The 18,159-nt window shown below is 48.5% G+C and overlaps 1 protein-coding gene and 1 non-coding gene across 2 annotated transcripts in view; both read right to left on the bottom strand.

Moving 5' to 3' along the window:
- SRCAP (Snf2 related CREBBP activator protein) overlaps nt 1-18,159 on the bottom strand; it is a 44,224-nt gene that overhangs the window by 18,137 nt on the left and 7,928 nt on the right. Inside the window, exons 5-24 of the mRNA XM_033218160.1 lie at nt 16,061-16,246; nt 15,704-15,844; nt 12,720-12,942; nt 12,327-12,604; nt 11,614-11,707; nt 11,373-11,462; nt 10,716-10,889; nt 10,300-10,625; nt 10,017-10,194; nt 9,642-9,778; nt 9,071-9,240; nt 8,738-8,930; nt 6,865-7,001; nt 6,588-6,774; nt 3,049-3,218; nt 2,405-2,670; nt 1,907-2,194; nt 1,099-1,263; nt 639-824; nt 144-420 (exon numbers count right to left, since the gene is read on the bottom strand). Of these exons, the coding sequence (XP_033074051.1) occupies nt 144-420; nt 639-824; nt 1,099-1,263; nt 1,907-2,194; nt 2,405-2,670; nt 3,049-3,218; nt 6,588-6,774; nt 6,865-7,001; nt 8,738-8,930; nt 9,071-9,240; nt 9,642-9,778; nt 10,017-10,194; nt 10,300-10,625; nt 10,716-10,889; nt 11,373-11,462; nt 11,614-11,707; nt 12,327-12,604; nt 12,720-12,942; nt 15,704-15,844; nt 16,061-16,246 (3,866 nt within the window). The remainder of the gene's footprint in view (nt 1-143; nt 421-638; nt 825-1,098; nt 1,264-1,906; nt 2,195-2,404; nt 2,671-3,048; nt 3,219-6,587; nt 6,775-6,864; nt 7,002-8,737; nt 8,931-9,070; nt 9,241-9,641; nt 9,779-10,016; nt 10,195-10,299; nt 10,626-10,715; nt 10,890-11,372; nt 11,463-11,613; nt 11,708-12,326; nt 12,605-12,719; nt 12,943-15,703; nt 15,845-16,060; nt 16,247-18,159) is intronic.
- On the bottom strand, nt 11,784-11,912 carry LOC117088892. The gene has a single exon (XR_004439408.1). It is a non-coding gene; the product is annotated as a small nucleolar RNA SNORA30/SNORA37 family (small nucleolar RNA).

Below are 18,159 nucleotides of genomic sequence, written 5' to 3'. Positions count from 1 at the left end.
TCAGGGCTCAGGCAGCCCAGTTCTGGGGCCCACTACAAATCAAGGCAGTATGCTGGTATGAACAAACTTGTACTAAAACTAAGAAACCTTCGGGCGACCCCATCTCATCTCCATTCCTGGCAAGGATTTCTGGCCTCAGCCACCTGGACTCACCACTGACTTCAGGTGAAGGACTGTGGACCAGCTTGAGAAGAGGCCTCACCAGAGTGGGTGTGGGCATGGGGGCTCGGGCAGTACCCAGAGTAGGTGTGGGTAGCCGGCCAGGGGTTAACGTGGGGCGTGGATTCAACACAGCTGGAAGCCCAGAGCTCGGAGGCCGGGGTGCTGGGGCCAACGGAGGAACAGGAGTCAGTCCATCCCGAGGGGCTTGTCTCACTACAATCTTCACCACGCCTGTATTATTCACCATGGTTGGTGGCACTGCAAGAGGAAGCTACACTGAGAGGAAGGTAAAAAAGAAACAAGAGACCCAAAGGATGGAAGAAGTCCAGGGGCAGGAGAAAGTGGCAGACAGGTATCGTAGATATTCGTAAGGGAAAACAACACTGAGGAAAGGCTGGACAGACAGTAGCCCAGCGCATGCCTGGAAGGACCAAGGCCAGCAAGGGCTAAGGAATTAGGAAGGCCAGGAGCCTCACCCTGGTTAGCAGCAAGCGGAAGGCTGAGGCCAGTGGGGGCAAGGGTGGTGCTGGGGGTCGAAGAAGGCAGCACAGAGACAGGGGTAGGGCCAGGGGTCGGGGCCACGGCCTGGATGAGGGCCACATGGGCAGGCTGGCTGATGAGGTGGTGCTGCCCCCCTGCTGACACGAGATGCACCACATTCCCTGGGTTAACGGAAGAGAGAAAGAGAGAGAGAGAAGCAGCTATCAGCCTGAGGAGGGCAGAGGCAAGGCAAGAAGAGAGGGAAAGAACAGAGGGAATAAATTCTCTAGAATGACCTCTTCCCTATCTTTATTCAAGATCCCTCCAACCATGCCCGTTGGCCCCACCCACCAAAAGCTTGGGAAAGAAACATTAAGGCTGACACTTAAAAAAGTCACAAAAACAAAGACAGGGAAGAGGAGGAAAAAGGCAGGACAGGGGGTGGGTTTTACCTACTTTGCAGCGGGCGGGGCTGCCCCACAGCAAGCTGGCGCACCTGGGCACCAGTCAAAGTCAGCTTGTTGCCCTGGATTTGGAAGGTGAGAGGTTTGCTTCCCCCTGCATTAGCCACTGGACGTTGTGCCAGTGAGGCTAACTGCCCGATGCTGACCACTTCACCTGCTAAAAACAGAGAAGGCCTTATTGTACACAAGGTTCATCCTGCTCAACACCACTTCACAGACCCCATGAAGCACACCTCTCCCGAGTGTCCAGTCCAACCAACCAAGCCTTTCCCACAATTTACTGTGTCCCAACAAACTCAGTCTCCACCTATAGCCTTTGAGCTTTTGATGTGCTACTCCTTCCAATCCCATTTGCTTAGCAATCTCCTTTACATCCTCTAACACGGCCTGCCACAAGACTGAGTTAACCACCACCCTCTGCTCTACACTGCCCTTTTACCCCAAATACTTTTCTACCGCTAGGTTTACCACTATTTATTCATCTATGTGTCATCTCCCTATGTCAATTCCTTAAGGGCTCTTAATTATGATCTAACAATGTCTGGCGTAATACCTAACATGCTGGCTGCCTCAATTTTTTTTGACACAGGGTCTTGCTCATGATTGCATTGGCGCAACCATGGCTCACTGCAGCTTCCAAACTCCTGGCTCAAGCAATCCTCCAACCTTGGCCTCCCAAAGCGCTGGGATTATAGACATGAGCCATTATGCCTGACCCGGCTGCCTAAAATTTGATGCTGTCATAGTCCTGAGCTTTTCTCCCATCTCAAGTCCCTCACCACAGAGCCCTGGGAACTTACAGGGCAGGCGAGCTTGCATATCGGGAGACAGAATGAGGCGCTGTGGTGCAGGAGTCGGAGCTGGCACTGCTGTCGTGGTAGCAGTTGCCGTGGTGGTAGAAGTGGTAGTGGCAGCAGCAGGAGGGAAGGTGTAGCCTGGTGGCACTGTCAGGGGCTTCAACAGGCTAGAGGAGCCTGGAGGTGGGGCTGGGCTCAGGCGAACTGGGGCAGGTGATGTTGGCTTTAGGGATAAGGTTGGCGTGGGAGGCCGTGAGGTCCCACTCAGGACCCCCAGGGGGGATGGCAACACTGCAGACACAAAGCAAACACCTGTCAGATATACCCTGACTAAAGCCTTAGCTTGGTCCCAGAAGCCTCCATCCTCCCTTCCAGCCCATCAAATACTAGACCCCTGTCCCCAGCCCAGCTCCTCAAACCCTTTAATTTCACTACTTCTTCCTCAGTCGGAACAACTTTTCTGAAGCACCATGCATCTTCCTTCGCTCCCTTTCAACTCACCCTGAGTGAGAGAACCACTGTTTGGCTGCAGGGGAGGCAAGATGACAGGACCAGGAGGCCGAGATGCAGGAATAAGCGGGGGCCCAGAAGGTGAGGCTGAAACCATCAGTGGTGCTGGCAGCACTGAGGGGGCTGGGCCAGGGGTGGGCTGGGCTGAGAGCTCAGGACCTGGAGGGGGTCGAACTGGGACAGGGCCCAGGGGTGTCCGTGGGTTGTTCACCACGACCACTGTCCGGCCTTCTTGCTTAGGTACTGGCTGCAGCATCCTATGAGGAAAAATTTAGGGAATGGGTAGGGAGAGAAGGAGAATAAGAGGTAGCAAAATCAAAGAAAAGAAGAAAATAAAGTAGGGAGATAGATTATGAAAGCAAAGGAAAAGAAAGAAACCCAAAGGAGAAGAGGAATAGGAATTTAAGATAATCAGAAAGCACCAGACAGAATGGGAGAAAAAGTGACTAACACAGAAGCCCACCCCAGCACCCTCTTCTAGTTATTATCTCCCCAATTCCCTCCATGTGCCTGTACCCATCCCATATAAATATTCCAGCCTTGTATCCAACTCTTTTCTTCCCATCCCAGACCCCTCCGGCCAGCTTTCAGCCACTTATTCTAGGAACCATCCCCTCATTCCTTAGTCCTTGTACCTGTTGACCTTCATCTTGACTGGCTTGGGCCGGGGTGGGGGATCAGGAGCAGTAGCCACCTCTAGCAGTACCCGGCGAGAGAGGCGGTGCCGGGGCAGAAATGTGTCTGTCTCATATCGAGAGACACGACCTTCCAGGCCAATAAGGTCAAATCGACCCATGTCTATCCGCTGCCACAAGAAAGAACACAAAGCACAGTCATAAAGAACAAAATCACACATCCTTTGAAATGTAGATGTAGCTGGAGGCCATTATCCTTAAGTGAATTAACACAGAAACAGAAAACCAAATGCCACATGTACTCAGTCACAAGGTGGGAGCTAAATACTGGGCACACATGAATATAAAGATGAGAGCAAGACACGCCAGAAACGACTGGGTGAAAGGGCTGAAAAACTACCTGTTGGGGACCATGCTCACAACCTGAGTGACAGGATCAATCGTACCCCAAACCTCAGCATCATGCAATATACCCCATGTAAGAGACCTGCACATGTACACCCTTACTCCAAAATAAAAGCCTGGGCGTAGTGGCTCAAACCTGTAATCCCAGCACTCTGGGAGGCCAAGATTGGGGAACTGTGTGACCCCAGGAATTTGAGATCAGTCTAGGCAACATAGTAAGACCCCGTCTCAACAGAAAATAAAAAATTAGCCAGGCATGTTAGCACGCACCTGTAGTCCCAGCTACTCAGGAGACTCAGGCAAGAGGATTGCTTGAGTCCAGGTGGCTGAGGCTGCAGTGAGCTATGACCATGCCACTGCACCCCAGCCTGGGCCACAGAACAAGACTCTGTCTCAAAAGAAAAAAAAAGTAAAAAAATAAATAATAGGCGGGGCACCATGGCTCACACCTGTAATCCTACTACTTTAGGAGGCCAAAGTGGGCGGATCACTTGAGGCCAGGAGTTTGAGACCACCCTAGCCAACACGGTGAAACCCCATCTCTACTAAAAATACAACCAGAATGGTTGTGCACACCTGTAGTGCCAGCTGCTCAGGAAGCTGAGGCACAAGAATCGAGAATCACTTGAACCCATGAGGCACAGGTTGCAGTGAGCCAAGACTGCACCATTGTACTTCAGCCTGGGTGACACAGTGAGACTCGGTCTCAAAAAAAAAAAAAAAAGTAGTAATAACGACACAATGCGCAGTGTCAAAGATGCCAATTTTACAATGATTTATTGGATATGATGCCAAAAGCACAGCCAACAAAAGAAAAAAATGGATAAATTGGACTACATCAAAATTTGTAACTGGGGGCCGGGTGCAGTGGCTCACACCTGTAATCCCAGCACATTGGGAGGCCAAGGCGGGCAGATTACCTGAGATCAGGAGTTCCAGACCAGCCGAGCAACATGGTGAAACCCCATCTCTACTGAAAATACAAAAATTAGCTGGGCATTGTGACACACACCTATAGTCCCAGCTAGTTGGGAATGAGCCAGGAGAATCACTTGACCCCAGGAGATGGAGGTTACAGTGAGCTGACACTGCACCACTGCACACCAGCCTGAGCAACAGAGTGAGACTTCATCTCAAAAAAAAAAAAAAAAAAGGGGGGGTGGTGCCAGGCACGGTGGCTCATGCCTGTAATCCCAGCACTTTGGGAGGCCGAGGCAGACAGATCACCTGAGGTCAGGAGTTCGAGATCAGTCTGGCCAGCATGGTAAAACCCCATCTCTACTAAAAACACAAAAATTAGTTGGGCATGGTGGCGCATGCCCGTAATCCCAGTTACTCGGGAGGCTGAGGCAGGAGAATTGCTTGAACCCAGGAGGTGCAGGTTGCAGTGAGCAGAGATTGCACCACTGGACTCTAGCCTGGGCAGCTAGAGCAAAACTCCAAAAAAAAAATTTAAAACGGCTCACGCCTATAATCCCAGGGCTTTGGGAGGCCAAGGTGGAAGGATCACTTGAGGCCAGGAGTTCAAGACCCATCTAGGCAACATATCAACACCCGATCTCTACAAAAAAATTAAAATAAAAAATAAAAAAAATCACTCAAGTATAGTGGTACATGCATATAGTTCCAGCTACTCGGCTCAGGAGTTTGAAACCAGCCTGAGCAACGTGGTGAGACACCATCTCTACAAGAAAACTAAAAAAAAAAAAATTAGCGGGGCCGGGTGCAATGGCTCCCACCTGTAATCCCAGCACTTTAGGAGGCTGAGATGGGCAGATCACGAGGTCAAGAGATGAAGACCATCCTGGCAAACATGGTGAAACCCCATCTCTACTAAAAATACAAAAATTAGCTGGGTGTGGTGGTGCGCGCCTATAGCCCCAGCTACTCAGGAGGCTGTGGGGAATTGCTTGAACCTGGGAGGCAGAGGTTGCAGTGAGCCAAGATGGCACCACTGCACTCCAGCTTGAAGTCAGAGCGAGACTCCGTCTCAAAAAAAAAAAGCCAGGCATGGTAGTCCATACCCGTGATCCCAGCTAGTCAGAAGGCTGAGGTGGGAGGACTACTTGAGCCCAGGAGTTCAAGGCTGCAGTGAGCTATGATTGTACCACTGAACTCTAGCCTTGGTGACAGAGATAGACCTTGTCTCGAAAAAAAAAAAAAAAACCATCAAAAACAAGTGTTTGTGCATCAAAAAACACTATCAATACAGTGAAAAGACAACTCATGGAACGTGACAAAATATTTGCAAGTCATACATCTGATAATGGGTTAATTTCCAAAGTATATAATGAAGTCCTACAGCTCAACCATCACCACACAAACACCCAAAATAAACAAGTCTTCAACAGACATTTCTCCAAAAATATAGACAAGGGGCCAATGAGCACATGAAAAGATCCTTGACAGCACTCATCATTAAGGAAATGCAAACCAAAACCACAATGAAATACCAATTCACACTCATTAATATGGGTGTAATAAAACAAAGAACAGGTAATGGCAAGGATGCGGAAAAATTAGAACCCTTGTGCCTTGCTAGGGTGGAAATGTAAAACATGCAGCTACTATGGAAAACAGTGTAGAGGTTTTCCCAATATGCAGAAATGGAATTACTGTATGTTACAGCAATATTCCTTTTAAGTAAATACCCAAAGTAAAAAGCAGAAATATTTATACATCCATGTTCATAGCCTTATTCACAAGAGACAAAAGGTGGAAAGAATCCAAGTGCCCACTGATAGATGAATGGATAAACAAAATGTGATGCAAATGCTCCCGGACTTACGATGAAGTTACATCCCAATAAACCCTCAGCAAATTGAGAATTTAATACCCTTTAATACCCTTGACAAGCCCATCAAAAAGTAAAAAATTGTAAGCTGAATCATTCTAAGTCCAGATGCTCCTCAATTTACAATGGGGTTACATTCTGATAAATTCACAGTGAAGCCAAAAAAATATTAAGTTGAACCATCGTTAAGTCACATGACTAGAGTACAATAAAACTAAGGGAATGATACTTAGGGGAGTAATAAGGATGCAAAAGTCAGATCCCCGTCTAACGAAAAGAGGTACATGGTTGGGGTAATGCCAATAACCTTTATATTTCACATTAATGGAATCATACTTACCTGGAGGGGATGGACATCCGTGGCCCTTAGCACCAGAGAGGCGGTGCTGAAGCAGATGCCTGGGGTGATGAAAGGGGAGGTAACCGGTCGAGGGTCGAACAGATTTGGATGATTGCAAACTTTTCTCAGCTGCATCAAAATGTTGATGACGCTCATGAAATGGCCTGTGGCTAGTGTCTCCTTAGTTCTAGGGAAAGAGGAAAAATAAATGGGACACCCTAACAGCCACCTACACTTCAATCTCGAGTCCCAGGGCCCACCCTCCTTCCTCCCTTACGTGGTTTGTGCCATGAAGTCATCATAGAGACAGCGTTGACGCTTGGAGAGCCTGCAGCGGATAACATGCTCATACTTTTTGGGCATCTGCTTCTCAACATCCACCTTAACTCGGCGCAGTAAAAAAGGCCTCAAAACCTAAAAGCAAATTAAGCAGGAGGCTAAACAGGAGAACTCAGGCACCGAACCCCAGCCTAAGCCCCTCAGTAAACACTAATGGAGCCATACGGCACACCGTATCAGACACCAACCACACAGGGATGAGTCAACTGCAAGCCCTCAAGGGATCTGCCGTCTGCTGAAGGAGATAGACACAAAATGATACCACGACACAGGAAGTGATATAAGGAAGCACTGTGGGCAGACCAACTATGCAGGAAAGAAAACTCAAACTAGATTTTGAGGAGTGATTGTAAGTTCACAAGATGATGCAAATAAATCTAGAAGATGAGGAGAACAAAAACTGTGGCCTTGATGGGAGATAAAACGAAAGGCAAATCTGAAATCTCAGAAGACAAAATCCGACAGGACACAGTCATCAATGTCTACAGTGACATGGAAGAAGGAAGGGAGGTAAATGAAGGAAAAGTAATAGTTAAGGAACACTTCCTGTTTTCTAGCTTAGTTTACCTAATGATAGTGATTGACCAAGATGGCCTTATAACAGGCTATAAGGCCAGAGATGTCTGGCTTAGAACTGTGTTGAGTTCAAGAAGAACTTTCAATTAATGATACCAAATCAGAAATTTAAATACAGGTCAAGAGATCTAGAAAGTCAAGGACTTTTAGCACAGATTAGAGAGTCTTTATCACATAAGAAATAGTCAAAGCTTTAGGAATGAGAAGGCCTGTGAGATATGTAGACCGAGAAGACAAAAAAAGTAAAGATTGGAATGCTGAAAGATTTTGTGACATAAAAGCTGGGCAGAAAAGGAGAGCCAAAGAAGACCAGAGAGAGAAACACCAACAATATGAAGTTGAAGAAATCCAGGTAAAGAGAAATCCAAGCAGGGACCAATCAGGAGTACCATTCTACTCAAAGACAATAAGGACAAAAACATCACCATAAAAAAAAAAAACAGTCTATGAATGGCGGCTCACACCTGTAATCCCAACACTTTGGGAGGCCAAGGGGGACAGGGCGGATCATTTGAGGTCAGGAGTTCGAGACCAGCCTGGCCAACACACTGAAACTTGCCTCTACTAAAAATAACAAATATTAGCCAGGTATGGTGGCGCAGACCTGTAACCCCAGCTACTCAGGAGGCTGAGGCAGGAGAATCGCTTGAACCCGGGAGGTGGAGGTTGCTGCAATGAGCCAGATCACACCACTGCACTCCAGCCTGCGGGACAGAGTGAGACTCTGTCACAAAAATAAACAAAAAAAAGAGGCCAGGCACAGTGGCTCACACCTGTAATTCCAGCACTTCGGGAGACCGAGGCAGACGGAACAAGAGGTCAGGAGATTGAGACCATCCTGGTTAACACGGTGAAACCCCGTCTCTACTAAAAATACAAAAAATTAGCTGGGAGTCGTGGCGGGCGCCTAGCTACTAACCACTCGGGAGGCTGAGGCAGGAGAACGGCGTGAACCCGGGAGGCAGAGCTTGCAGTGAGTGGAGATCGAGACACTGCACTCCAGCCTGGGCAACAGATCGAGACTCCGTCCAAAAAAAAAAAAACAGAATTGATGACTAAGATGAGGTCATTCAATCTGGCAATGGGTAGTCACTACAACACTGCAGCTTGACAACTGAGTGAGTTCAGCCTGGCACTGACTTCCCTCTCCCCAAGGGTTTCCTAGGCACTGCCCAGGTGCCCAGGAATGCTTCCTCACCATTCCCAATACCCTGACAAACTGTTGCAGGCCCTACCTTGTGGAGGCGTTTGACAAGACCTTCATTATACTCTTGGCTGCCCTCAATCATGCCAGTTAGGGGATTAGAGAACCACTCCTTGAACTCGCGATGAGACTGGAAGACATGGGGCATCAAAAAGTGCATCAAGGACCACAGCTCCATGAGGCTGTTCTGCAAGGGAGTTCCTGTCAGGAGCAGGCGCCTCTGGCTGCAAAGAGACAGAGAGAATCAGAGGGAGGATGGTCAGCAGCTCCCAACCCTCTGAGCATTCTGATACATTCCTCAACCCAGGCAGCCCTCCCTTCAAGCCAAGTCAACCCTCCCATGAATCCCCATCTCCATCTCCACCTGTTGAAGTTGAGGAGTGACTGCCAGCGCTGTGACTTGAAGTTCTTGATGTTCTGCGCCTCATCCAGAATGAGATAGCGCCAATTCTTGCGGCGGAAGGCCTGGTGGTCCTGCAGCACCAGCTTGTAAGATGTGATACAAACATGGAAGGCATTGGGCTTGGTCCAGCCCTGAAGGATCAAAGACAGAAAGTAGCAGATAGTGGGATGAAAAGAAAAGAGAGGAAAGGGAAGACATGCTAAACTCCTCAAAGGACAGAAATCAGGTTGGAAGAAAAGAGAAAGTCCCAGCAAAAAAATGGAGCGACAGAAAGAGGAGGGGCCTGGGCTCGGTGGCTCACCGCTATAGTCTCAGTACTTTGGGAGGCAAAGGTGGGAGGATCTCGAGCCCATGTGTTCAAGGCCAGCTTGGTTAACATAGCGAGACCCATCTCTATCTTTGCAAGAAATTTAACAATTAAAAAAAAAAAAAGAAAGAAAAGAAAGTGGAGGGAAAGGAATTCAACTGAGGAAAGGGCTTAAAAACAAAGGAGGCATCAATGGGGGGAAAGTGATCACATGAAAGATCGAACCTGCCGCTTGAGCTTCCTCTCTTTCTGGGCTCCATAGTAAGTGAGGATTTTAAAGCTGGGGCACCACCGTTTCAACTCCATTTCCCAGTTCAACATCACGCTGGTGGGAACAATGATTAAATGGGGACCCCAGTTACCTGTTTGACAAAAAAATGAGAGATGGTAAGGAAATGTAAATTCTGTGGTTCCGACTCCTCAGTTATAACCCTGACCACCCTCTGGCCCTTCCTAGGAATCCTAGCACCTACACTGTCCTCTCTATACAGTTAATGACCGGAGTCAATGAAGCAGGAGTCAATGAAGCTGGAGTCATCGCTAACAAGCTCCCCAGGGAGCTAGACTAAGGGCACAAAAGAAGGGGCCTTGCCTACTTACCTTTCTCACAAGCCAAGTGGGCAAGCAGGGAGATGGTCTGGATGGTCTTCCCAAGCCCCATCTCATCAGCAAGAATGCCATTAAGCTTCTTCTCATACATGGTAACCAGCCAGTCTAGCCCAATGTGCTGGTACTCCCGGAGCTGGCCGCGCAGAAGCAGCGGGATGGGCGTCTTTACCTGGCAGAGAGGAAAAAGAGGTAACACAATGGAAATGAGGCATTTATCGTGGGGACACGAGAAAAGTCAAGACATGAGAAAGGAGAGGCCAGAACCTGGGAATACCTGGGTAGTGGCCAGCGTGTAACCCTTGGGCTGGAGACTTTCAGCTGCTGCAGCAATGTCAGTAATTTCTTTCTTTGGACCTAGAGTAGTGGTGGGCCCTGGAGTGGGAGGCCCACTGCCTGCATCTGCCTCACTCCGCTCTTCATCCCTGGCAAGCAAGTACTCCACCCCAAAATCATCATCTTCCTCCTCTTCATCTGCTTGGCTCTGTGATTGGGCATCCTCAGACTCTTCAGACTCAGATTCCTCTGATGCTGAACTTCCACTTGTTTCTTCCTCCTCTGAATGTTCATCTTCCTCATCTTCACTCTGGTCCTCCACAGAGTCTAAAGTGTAAGACCAAGGCTTACTGCTCACCATACCTGCTCCTCCAATGGCCACCCTCCCCAGCTCCTGCTTCATGACCACATATTCACCTGACTGACTGCTACTATCCTCCTGAGGAGCTTCTTCCGCTTCCACAGCCCCCTCTGGTTCACAGTCAGAGCTATTAGCATCAACCTCATCTTCATCCTCATCATCACTGCTCCCAGAGCCTGGGGCATAGGCTCCTGCATACTGCTGCAATAGCTCCTCCATGGAAAGCTCACCTGGAAGAGAAATAAAAGGGAAGCTTTTGGCTACTCTGAAGGGAGGGAGACGGGGAGGTCTGAGTGGTACCAATTAATTTTACCTAGGTCTCTGTAGATACTGCTAGGCCCAGGTCTGAGGGGAGGCAAAAGAGCTTACTTTCAGCAGCAGCTAGCAAAACCAAGCCCCACAACCTGGGGGATGTACCATGTGAAGTGGGAAGAACATTATCAACCTGGTGAGCCTCTCAAGGTCCATGTCAGATACTGCCAATATCTTCTTACACTAGCTCTTCCCTCCATTTCACTCCCACATCACCATTTAAACTTCTATCATAAGCACTCATCACTTTCTAATCATTATTCGTTTACAAGTCTGTCGTAGTCGTTAGACATGGAATTCCTCCAGGGTAGATACAAACTGCCTTATTCATCTCTTTATCCTTGGTACTGCACAGGGCAGACACCAAGTGGATGCTTAGTAAAATGTCTGGTGAACGTCACCTTCTCGAGCCAACTCGCTCAGCTCCACGGCATGATCCACCTCCCCTTCCAACTGTTCCTCAGCCGCTATAGTGTCCTCTTCATCCTCCGCTAGGAAAGAGACAGAAGCAGGATCAATAGGGATAGAGGCTAGAGGCACAGGACCCAGTCCAAATGAAACAGATGAGAAAGACTGAAATGTTAGGTCCAGAGAATTCATTCAAGGGGTAAGTGGCAATAAGACAAACAGAACAGCCCTGACCTTCCTCCTCATTGGCAGTAAACTCTTCATCATCTTCCTCTGGATGCCAAGGCCGTTTGTTGCGCTGTGTGACAGCAGAGGGTGGAGGCTTTACCTGTACGGCAAAAGATAAAAAAGGAAAGGGTCTAAGGTTAGAGTAGCAGAAGAATGGCACAAACTTGAAAAAGAATCTCTATCCCATTGAGTGACAGCTGCCACTGGTACAATCCCAGGGCAAGAATACAATCAAGGGTTTTCTCTCAGCACCAGCTACCAAATCCTGGCCCCACCGCCTGGGGAAGGACCTGGGAAAGTGCCAGGTAACAAAGAAAGTTACCCAACACATCTCCATGCACTTGGGACATACGGAGAAACAGAAAAGACTTAAGGGTACCATGCCAGCTTCCAACCTATAAGGCCAATAAGGGAATATTAGGGCACGTTCAGAGAAGTGGCAAGTAACGGTCAGAGCAAGTACTTTTTCAAGACCACATAGTAATTTAAAGAGTAAAGAGCAATACACTCTTCCACTATAGCGCCAAAACCTGCCAATCACAAAATGCAACTTGCCCCAAACAGATTCTTCCCCAGTCATCCCCAAAGAAGAGCCCAAATGTCCATTACTAGGTAGAACTCTCCAAACCCATAACCAACCTCATAGCCCCAAACTCAGATCCTGAACCTCTCCCTCTGCTCCCCCTCTGAACCCTCCCCTCTGCTCCTTCTGCCTATACCTCCAACACCTGAGGGGGCTCTTCTTCAGCACCTTCTTCAGGCCCATCTCGGGTGTCACTATCATGAGATGAGAGGGTTTGAGAGGGGCTGGAAGGCCCTTCCAGTAGTTGAGGGGGAAGGGAACGGAGCAGCTCTTCCAGTGGCAATTCTCCCTCACGGCGAAGCAGCTCAATCTCACGCCTCTGGGCCTCTGCATCATTGCCTTCCTGCTGTTCTTCAACCTCAATCGTTTCCTCATCGTCCTCTTCCTCCTCCTCTTGGGGTTGAAAGTCCCCATCTATAGCAGGAGAACAAGGTCACAAAGTCCACGGGCCCTGCAAGCCACAGGGTGGGTTTTTCAGCTCTGGAAAGGGTACACGAGGAGGAGTAACAGGGCCAAAGAGAACACACACCTTCATCATCCAGACGGGAAGCAGGGGGTGGAGGACTGGAGGCAGCTGAGGAAGAGCCGAGGCAAGGCGAAGAGCCTGCTTTGCTGGAGGCTAATGGCTGGTTGAGGCTCTGAGACAGAAGGTCCGAGTACTTTTCAGTTTGCCCGACAATGAAGTCCAAATGCAGGTCCAGGGCTTTTTTGCGCTTTTCCTCAAGCCGGGACTGTTGCTTGAATTGCACCACCTGCCACAGATGTGAAAGGGACTGCTCACCAAGATAACCATTTATTTAGGTACTTTTACCTGATGTTTAGGGAGGCCTTCTTTAACCAGATCCTGGGCTGGCCTCTTAGGAGAGTAAGGCTAAATAACCTTCGGGGCTTATTATGGTCTAAAGGAAGCACAAAGGGAGCATGCAGGAAGAAGAGCCAGCTTAGCCTCAGGTGGAGGGAAGGTTTGCAATATGATTTTTTTTGAAGAGATGAGGTCTCACTACGTTGGCCAGGTTGGTGTCAAACTCCTGGGCTCCAATGATCCTCCTGCCTTGCCCTCCCACATAGGTAGAACTACAGGCATGCATCACTACACCCAGCTGGAATTGGATCTCAAAAAGTAGGCAGGTGGGCTGGGCACAGTGACTCATGCCTGTATTCTCAGCACTTTGGAAGGCTGAAGTGGGAGGATCACAGGAGGTGAGGAGTTCGAGACCAGCCTGACCAACATGGTGAAACCCCCCATCTCTACTAAAAATACAGAAATTAGCCAGGCTTGGTGGTGGGCGCCTGTAATCTCAGCTACTCGGGAGGCAGAGGCAGGAGAATTGCTTGAACCTGGGAGGCAAAGGTTGCGGTGAGCCCAGACTGAACCACTGCACTCTACCCTGGGAACAAAGTGAGACTCCATCTCAAAAACAAAAAAAAAACAGGTAGGTGAAGCCAGGCATCGTGGCTCACACTTTGGGAAGTCAAAGCGAGAAGATCCCTTGAGCCTAGGAATTCAAGATCAGCTTGGTGTGTAACAGCGAGACCTTGTCTCCACAAAAAAATATTTTTAAGCCAGGTGCGGTGGCTCACGCCTATAATCCCAGCACTTTGAGAGGCCGGGGCAGGTGGATAACCTGAGGTCAGGAGTTCAAGACCAGCCTGGCCAACATGACAAAACCCTGTCTCTACTAAAAATACAAAAATTAGCCAGACATGGTAGCACATGCCTGTAATCCCAGCTACTCCGGAGAGTGAGGCAGGAGAATCACTTGAGCTCAGGAGGCAGAGGCTGCAGTAAGCCAAGATTGTAAGCCAAGATTGCGCCACTGCCCTGGGTGACGGGGCGAGACTGTTTCCCAAAAAAATTTAAAAAAAAAAATTTTTTTTTAAATTTTTTTCTTGGCCGGGCGCGGTGGCTCAAGCCTGTAATCCCAGCACTTTGGGAGGCTGAGACGGGTGGATCACGAAGTCAGGAGATCGAGACCATCCTGGCTAACATGGTGAAACTCCGTCTCTACTAAAAAATACAAAGGCCGGGCGCGGTGGCTCAAGCCTGTAATCCCAGCACTTTGGGAGGCCGAGATGGGCGGATCACGAGGTCAGGAGATCGAGACCATCCTGGCTAACACGGTGAAACCCCATCTCTACTAAAAATACAAAAACGAGCCGGGCGAGGTGGCGGGCGCCTGTAGTCCCAGCTACTCAGGAGGCTGAGGCAGGAGAATGGCGTGAACCTGGGAGGCGGAGCTTGCAGTGAGCTGAGATCTGGCCACTGCACTCCAGTCCAGGCGACAGAGCGAGACTCCACCTCAAAAAAAAAAAAAAAAAAAAAAAAAAAAAAAAAAAAAAAGTTAAAAAAAAAAAAAAAAATACAAAAACTAGCCGGGCGAGGTGGCAGCGCCTGTAGTCCCAGCTACTCGGGAGGCTGAGGCAGGAGAATGGCGTAAACCTGGGAGGTGGAGCTTGCAGTGAGCTGAGATCCGGCCACTGCACTTCAGCCTGGGCGACAGAGCGAGACTCCGTCTCAAAAAAAAAAAAAAAAATTTTTTTCTTAATTAGCAAGATGTGCTAGCACGTGCCTGTAGTCCCAGATACTTGGGAGGCTGAAGCAGGAAGATTGCGTGAGCCCAGGAGGTTGAGGATGCAGTAAGCCATGATCGTACCACTGCACTCCAGCCTAGGCCACACAGCAAGACCCTGTCCAAGACAACTAAAAAATAGGTAGCTGTTCCCTAAGTACACATGAGGAAAAAGGCATTCCCAGCAGCATAAAGTCCATGTGTAAATGGCCAGAGACATACAAAAGAAAGATGGGTGTGGAGTGGAAGGGAGAAGAAAAGAACATGGCAGGAGGCAAGACGGAGAATATAGATGGAATCCAGGTAGTACTTAAGAAATAATTAGCCAGGCGCGGTGGCTCAAGCCTGTAATCCCAGCACTTTGGGAGGCCGAGACAGGTGGATCACTAGGTCAGGAGATCGAGACCATCCTGGCTAACACGGTGAAACCCCGTCTCTACTAAAAAAATACAAAAAAAAAAACTAGCCGGGCGAGGTGGCGGGTGCCTGTCGTCCCAGCTACTCGGGAGGCTGAGGCAGAAGAATGGCGGGAACCTGGGAGGCGGAGCTTGCAGTGAGCCGAGATCGCGCCACTGCACTCCAGCCTGGGCGACAGAGCGAGACTCCGTCTCAAAAAAAAAAAAAAGAAATAATTACAACTTACTATACGGGCAGTGGGAACTTTGGCAGAATTTAAGCACGTAAGTGGCACAAATACATTTTAGTAAACACATGCTAAATGCCCTGCAAGGGACAGGTGGCCCAGAGCTGTCAAGAATTATTAACAATCACCAAAGAAAGAACCATATTTTGCCACTATACTTTTTTATCCACACAACATAAACATCATTAGAGTTGCCTGAAATTATATATACTCCCTCAAGAAGTTTTGATAATTCCTACTACCATGCCATCTACCAATCTAATCCAAGGCCATTTCCCTTTCCTGATCCCCACTGTCTACCTTCTCCACATTGCTCCAGAACTGCCTGACATCCTTGGCTATGGTGGAAGCGATTCGACGCAGCTTGGCCTGCTCCTCCCTCCGGGCCCGTTCCTCTTTCTGCCGCTGCTCCTCGTGGTGCCGGATCACCATGCGCACCACCTGTGGGAATGAAAACCCAGGGTGAAAACACTCAAAGCCAGACTTCCCCACCCAAAGCCAAAGAAAATAATCAAGGCCAAGAAATCTGGAAAGTCAAGAGCTTGCCTCCTAATGCCTACACCATTCTGTTCGGTCACCTTCCAACTAACCCACCTTTCAAGCGAAAGCACAAACCTGAAAAGGAAAAGGAAGACGTAGTCCCAGTGGAAGACCTACCTTACGGGCCACACCCCGTTTCCAACGGCGCTCCTGAGCAAAGTCAGCAGAGAGCCACTGCATCTCTTCGCACAGATAGTCCCAGTGACCTTTGGGGCGAGGGGGCTCTGGCACCTTAGGCAGCCTCTTCAGTGACCAGAAACCCTCCTTCCGCAGCTCAGCAATCCGAGTCTCGATCTCAGCCTCCTAATCAGGGAGAGCCAGATCAATCAACAGTTCTAAACACACACTCCATCTCACTGCCACGGCTGAATTCCTGAACACTAAGTGGGCTGATTGTGTTATGCTTATGCTTAGTCCACATACCAAACCTACAGGCAAGGTACCATACTCTCTTCAGAAGAGGGACAACAGATCAGGGAGATTAAGTGATTTGCCCAAGATCACACAGCTAGAAAGTAACAGAAGATGGCAATCAAAAATAGGTCTGAGGACTCCAGACAGCAAATTTCATGCACTTTCCATTATTTAACACAATCTCCACACCCCATAGACATAGAAGAGACTTGGGAAAACATATCCCAAGGGGAGCGTCCCAGAGGAGTAAGGAACACATACTTCCCTCTTGATTCTAGATACAAGGGATTATCATCATCATAGCATTCTACTTACTCAGAGTATGTTTATGATGCATTAAGCTTAGAAACATGCTATAACTGACACAGTTGTTTTTAAAAATACCACTTTGGTAAAAATGCATGTGTTTATGTAAAAAACATGAAACATTATACAGGAAATGTTTAACACTTGTTAGGTGTAAAAAATTGGTCATTTTTACTAAAGTTTCTACACTGATTGTCTTTTATAAAAAAAGCATTTAAAATTTTTTTGACAGAGATGACTCAAAAAATTCAGGACAACTGCCTTGTTATTTTTCTGAATCTCACTCAGAAATCTGGGTGACATTTTTCTGGGTCTCACTCTGTTGCCTAGGCTCAGGTTATCTTCCCAACTCAGCCGTTCAAGTAGCTGAGACTATAGGCACGTGCAACCCATGCCCAGCTCATTTTTTTCGTATTTCTTGTAGGGACGAGTTTTCACGTCAAGGCTGGTCTGGAACTCCTGGGCTCAAGCAGTCCGCCTGCCTGGGATTCCCAAAATGCTCAGATTATAGGCAAAAACCACCACACCCAGCCTCTGCCTTTGTTATTTCTGTCCTTTCCTGATAAAAACTAAATCAGAAGGCCGAGACGGGCGGATCACGAGGTCAGCAGATCGAGACCATCCTGGCTAACACGGTGAAACCCTGTCTCTACTAAAAAATACAAAAAACTAGCCGGGCGAGGTGGCAGGCGCCTGTAGTCCCAGCCACTCGGGAGGCTGAGGCAGGAGAATGGCGTGAACCTGGGAGGCGGAGCTTGCACTGAGCTGAGATCCGGCCACTGCACTCCAGCCTGGGCAACAGAGCGAGACTCCGTCTCAAAAAAAAAAAAAAAAAAAAACACTAAATCAGAGAAAATGACAGCCAGAGATGAGACAGAACTAAATGGCCTGATAGTGAAGTAAACATTAAGAAAGACGTGTATATTAAACCAGCTGCTCTCAAACTTGAGCAGACACCAGAATCATCTGGAGGACTTTTAGAAACAGATTGCACTCACGCCTATAATCCCAGCACTTTGGGAGACCAAGGCGGGCAGATTAGGTCAGGAGATCAAGACCATCCTGGCTAAAACAGTTAAACTCCGTCTTTACTAAAAACACAAAAAATTAGCTGAGCGTGGTGGCGGGCGCCTGTAGTCCCAGCTACTCAGGAGGCTGAGGAAGGAGAATGGTGTGAACCCGGGAGGTGGAGCTTGCAGTGAGCCAAGATCACGCCACTGCACTCCAGCCTAGGCGAAAGAGCGAGACTCCGTCTCAAGAAAAACAAAACAAAACAAAACAGATTGCGGCCAGGTAGAGTGGCTCACACCTGTAATCCCAGCACTTTGAGAGGCTGAAGCTGGCAGATCACAGAGATCGAGACCATCCTGCCAATATGGTGAAATTCCGTCTCTATTAAAAATACAAAAAATTAGCTGAGCATGGCAGTGCACGCCTGTAGTCCCAGCTACTAGGGAGGCTGAAGCAGAAGAATCACTTGAACCCAGGAGACAGAG

The sequence above is a fragment of the Trachypithecus francoisi genome, unplaced genomic scaffold (assembly GCF_009764315.1).
Source record: "Trachypithecus francoisi isolate TF-2019V2 unplaced genomic scaffold, Tfra_2.0 Lachesis_group10, whole genome shotgun sequence".
In the NCBI taxonomy this organism is placed as follows: Eukaryota; Metazoa; Chordata; class Mammalia; order Primates; family Cercopithecidae; genus Trachypithecus; species Trachypithecus francoisi.
Note: the sequence above shows the minus strand (reverse complement) of the source record. Positions and strands in the feature narration are given on the sequence as shown.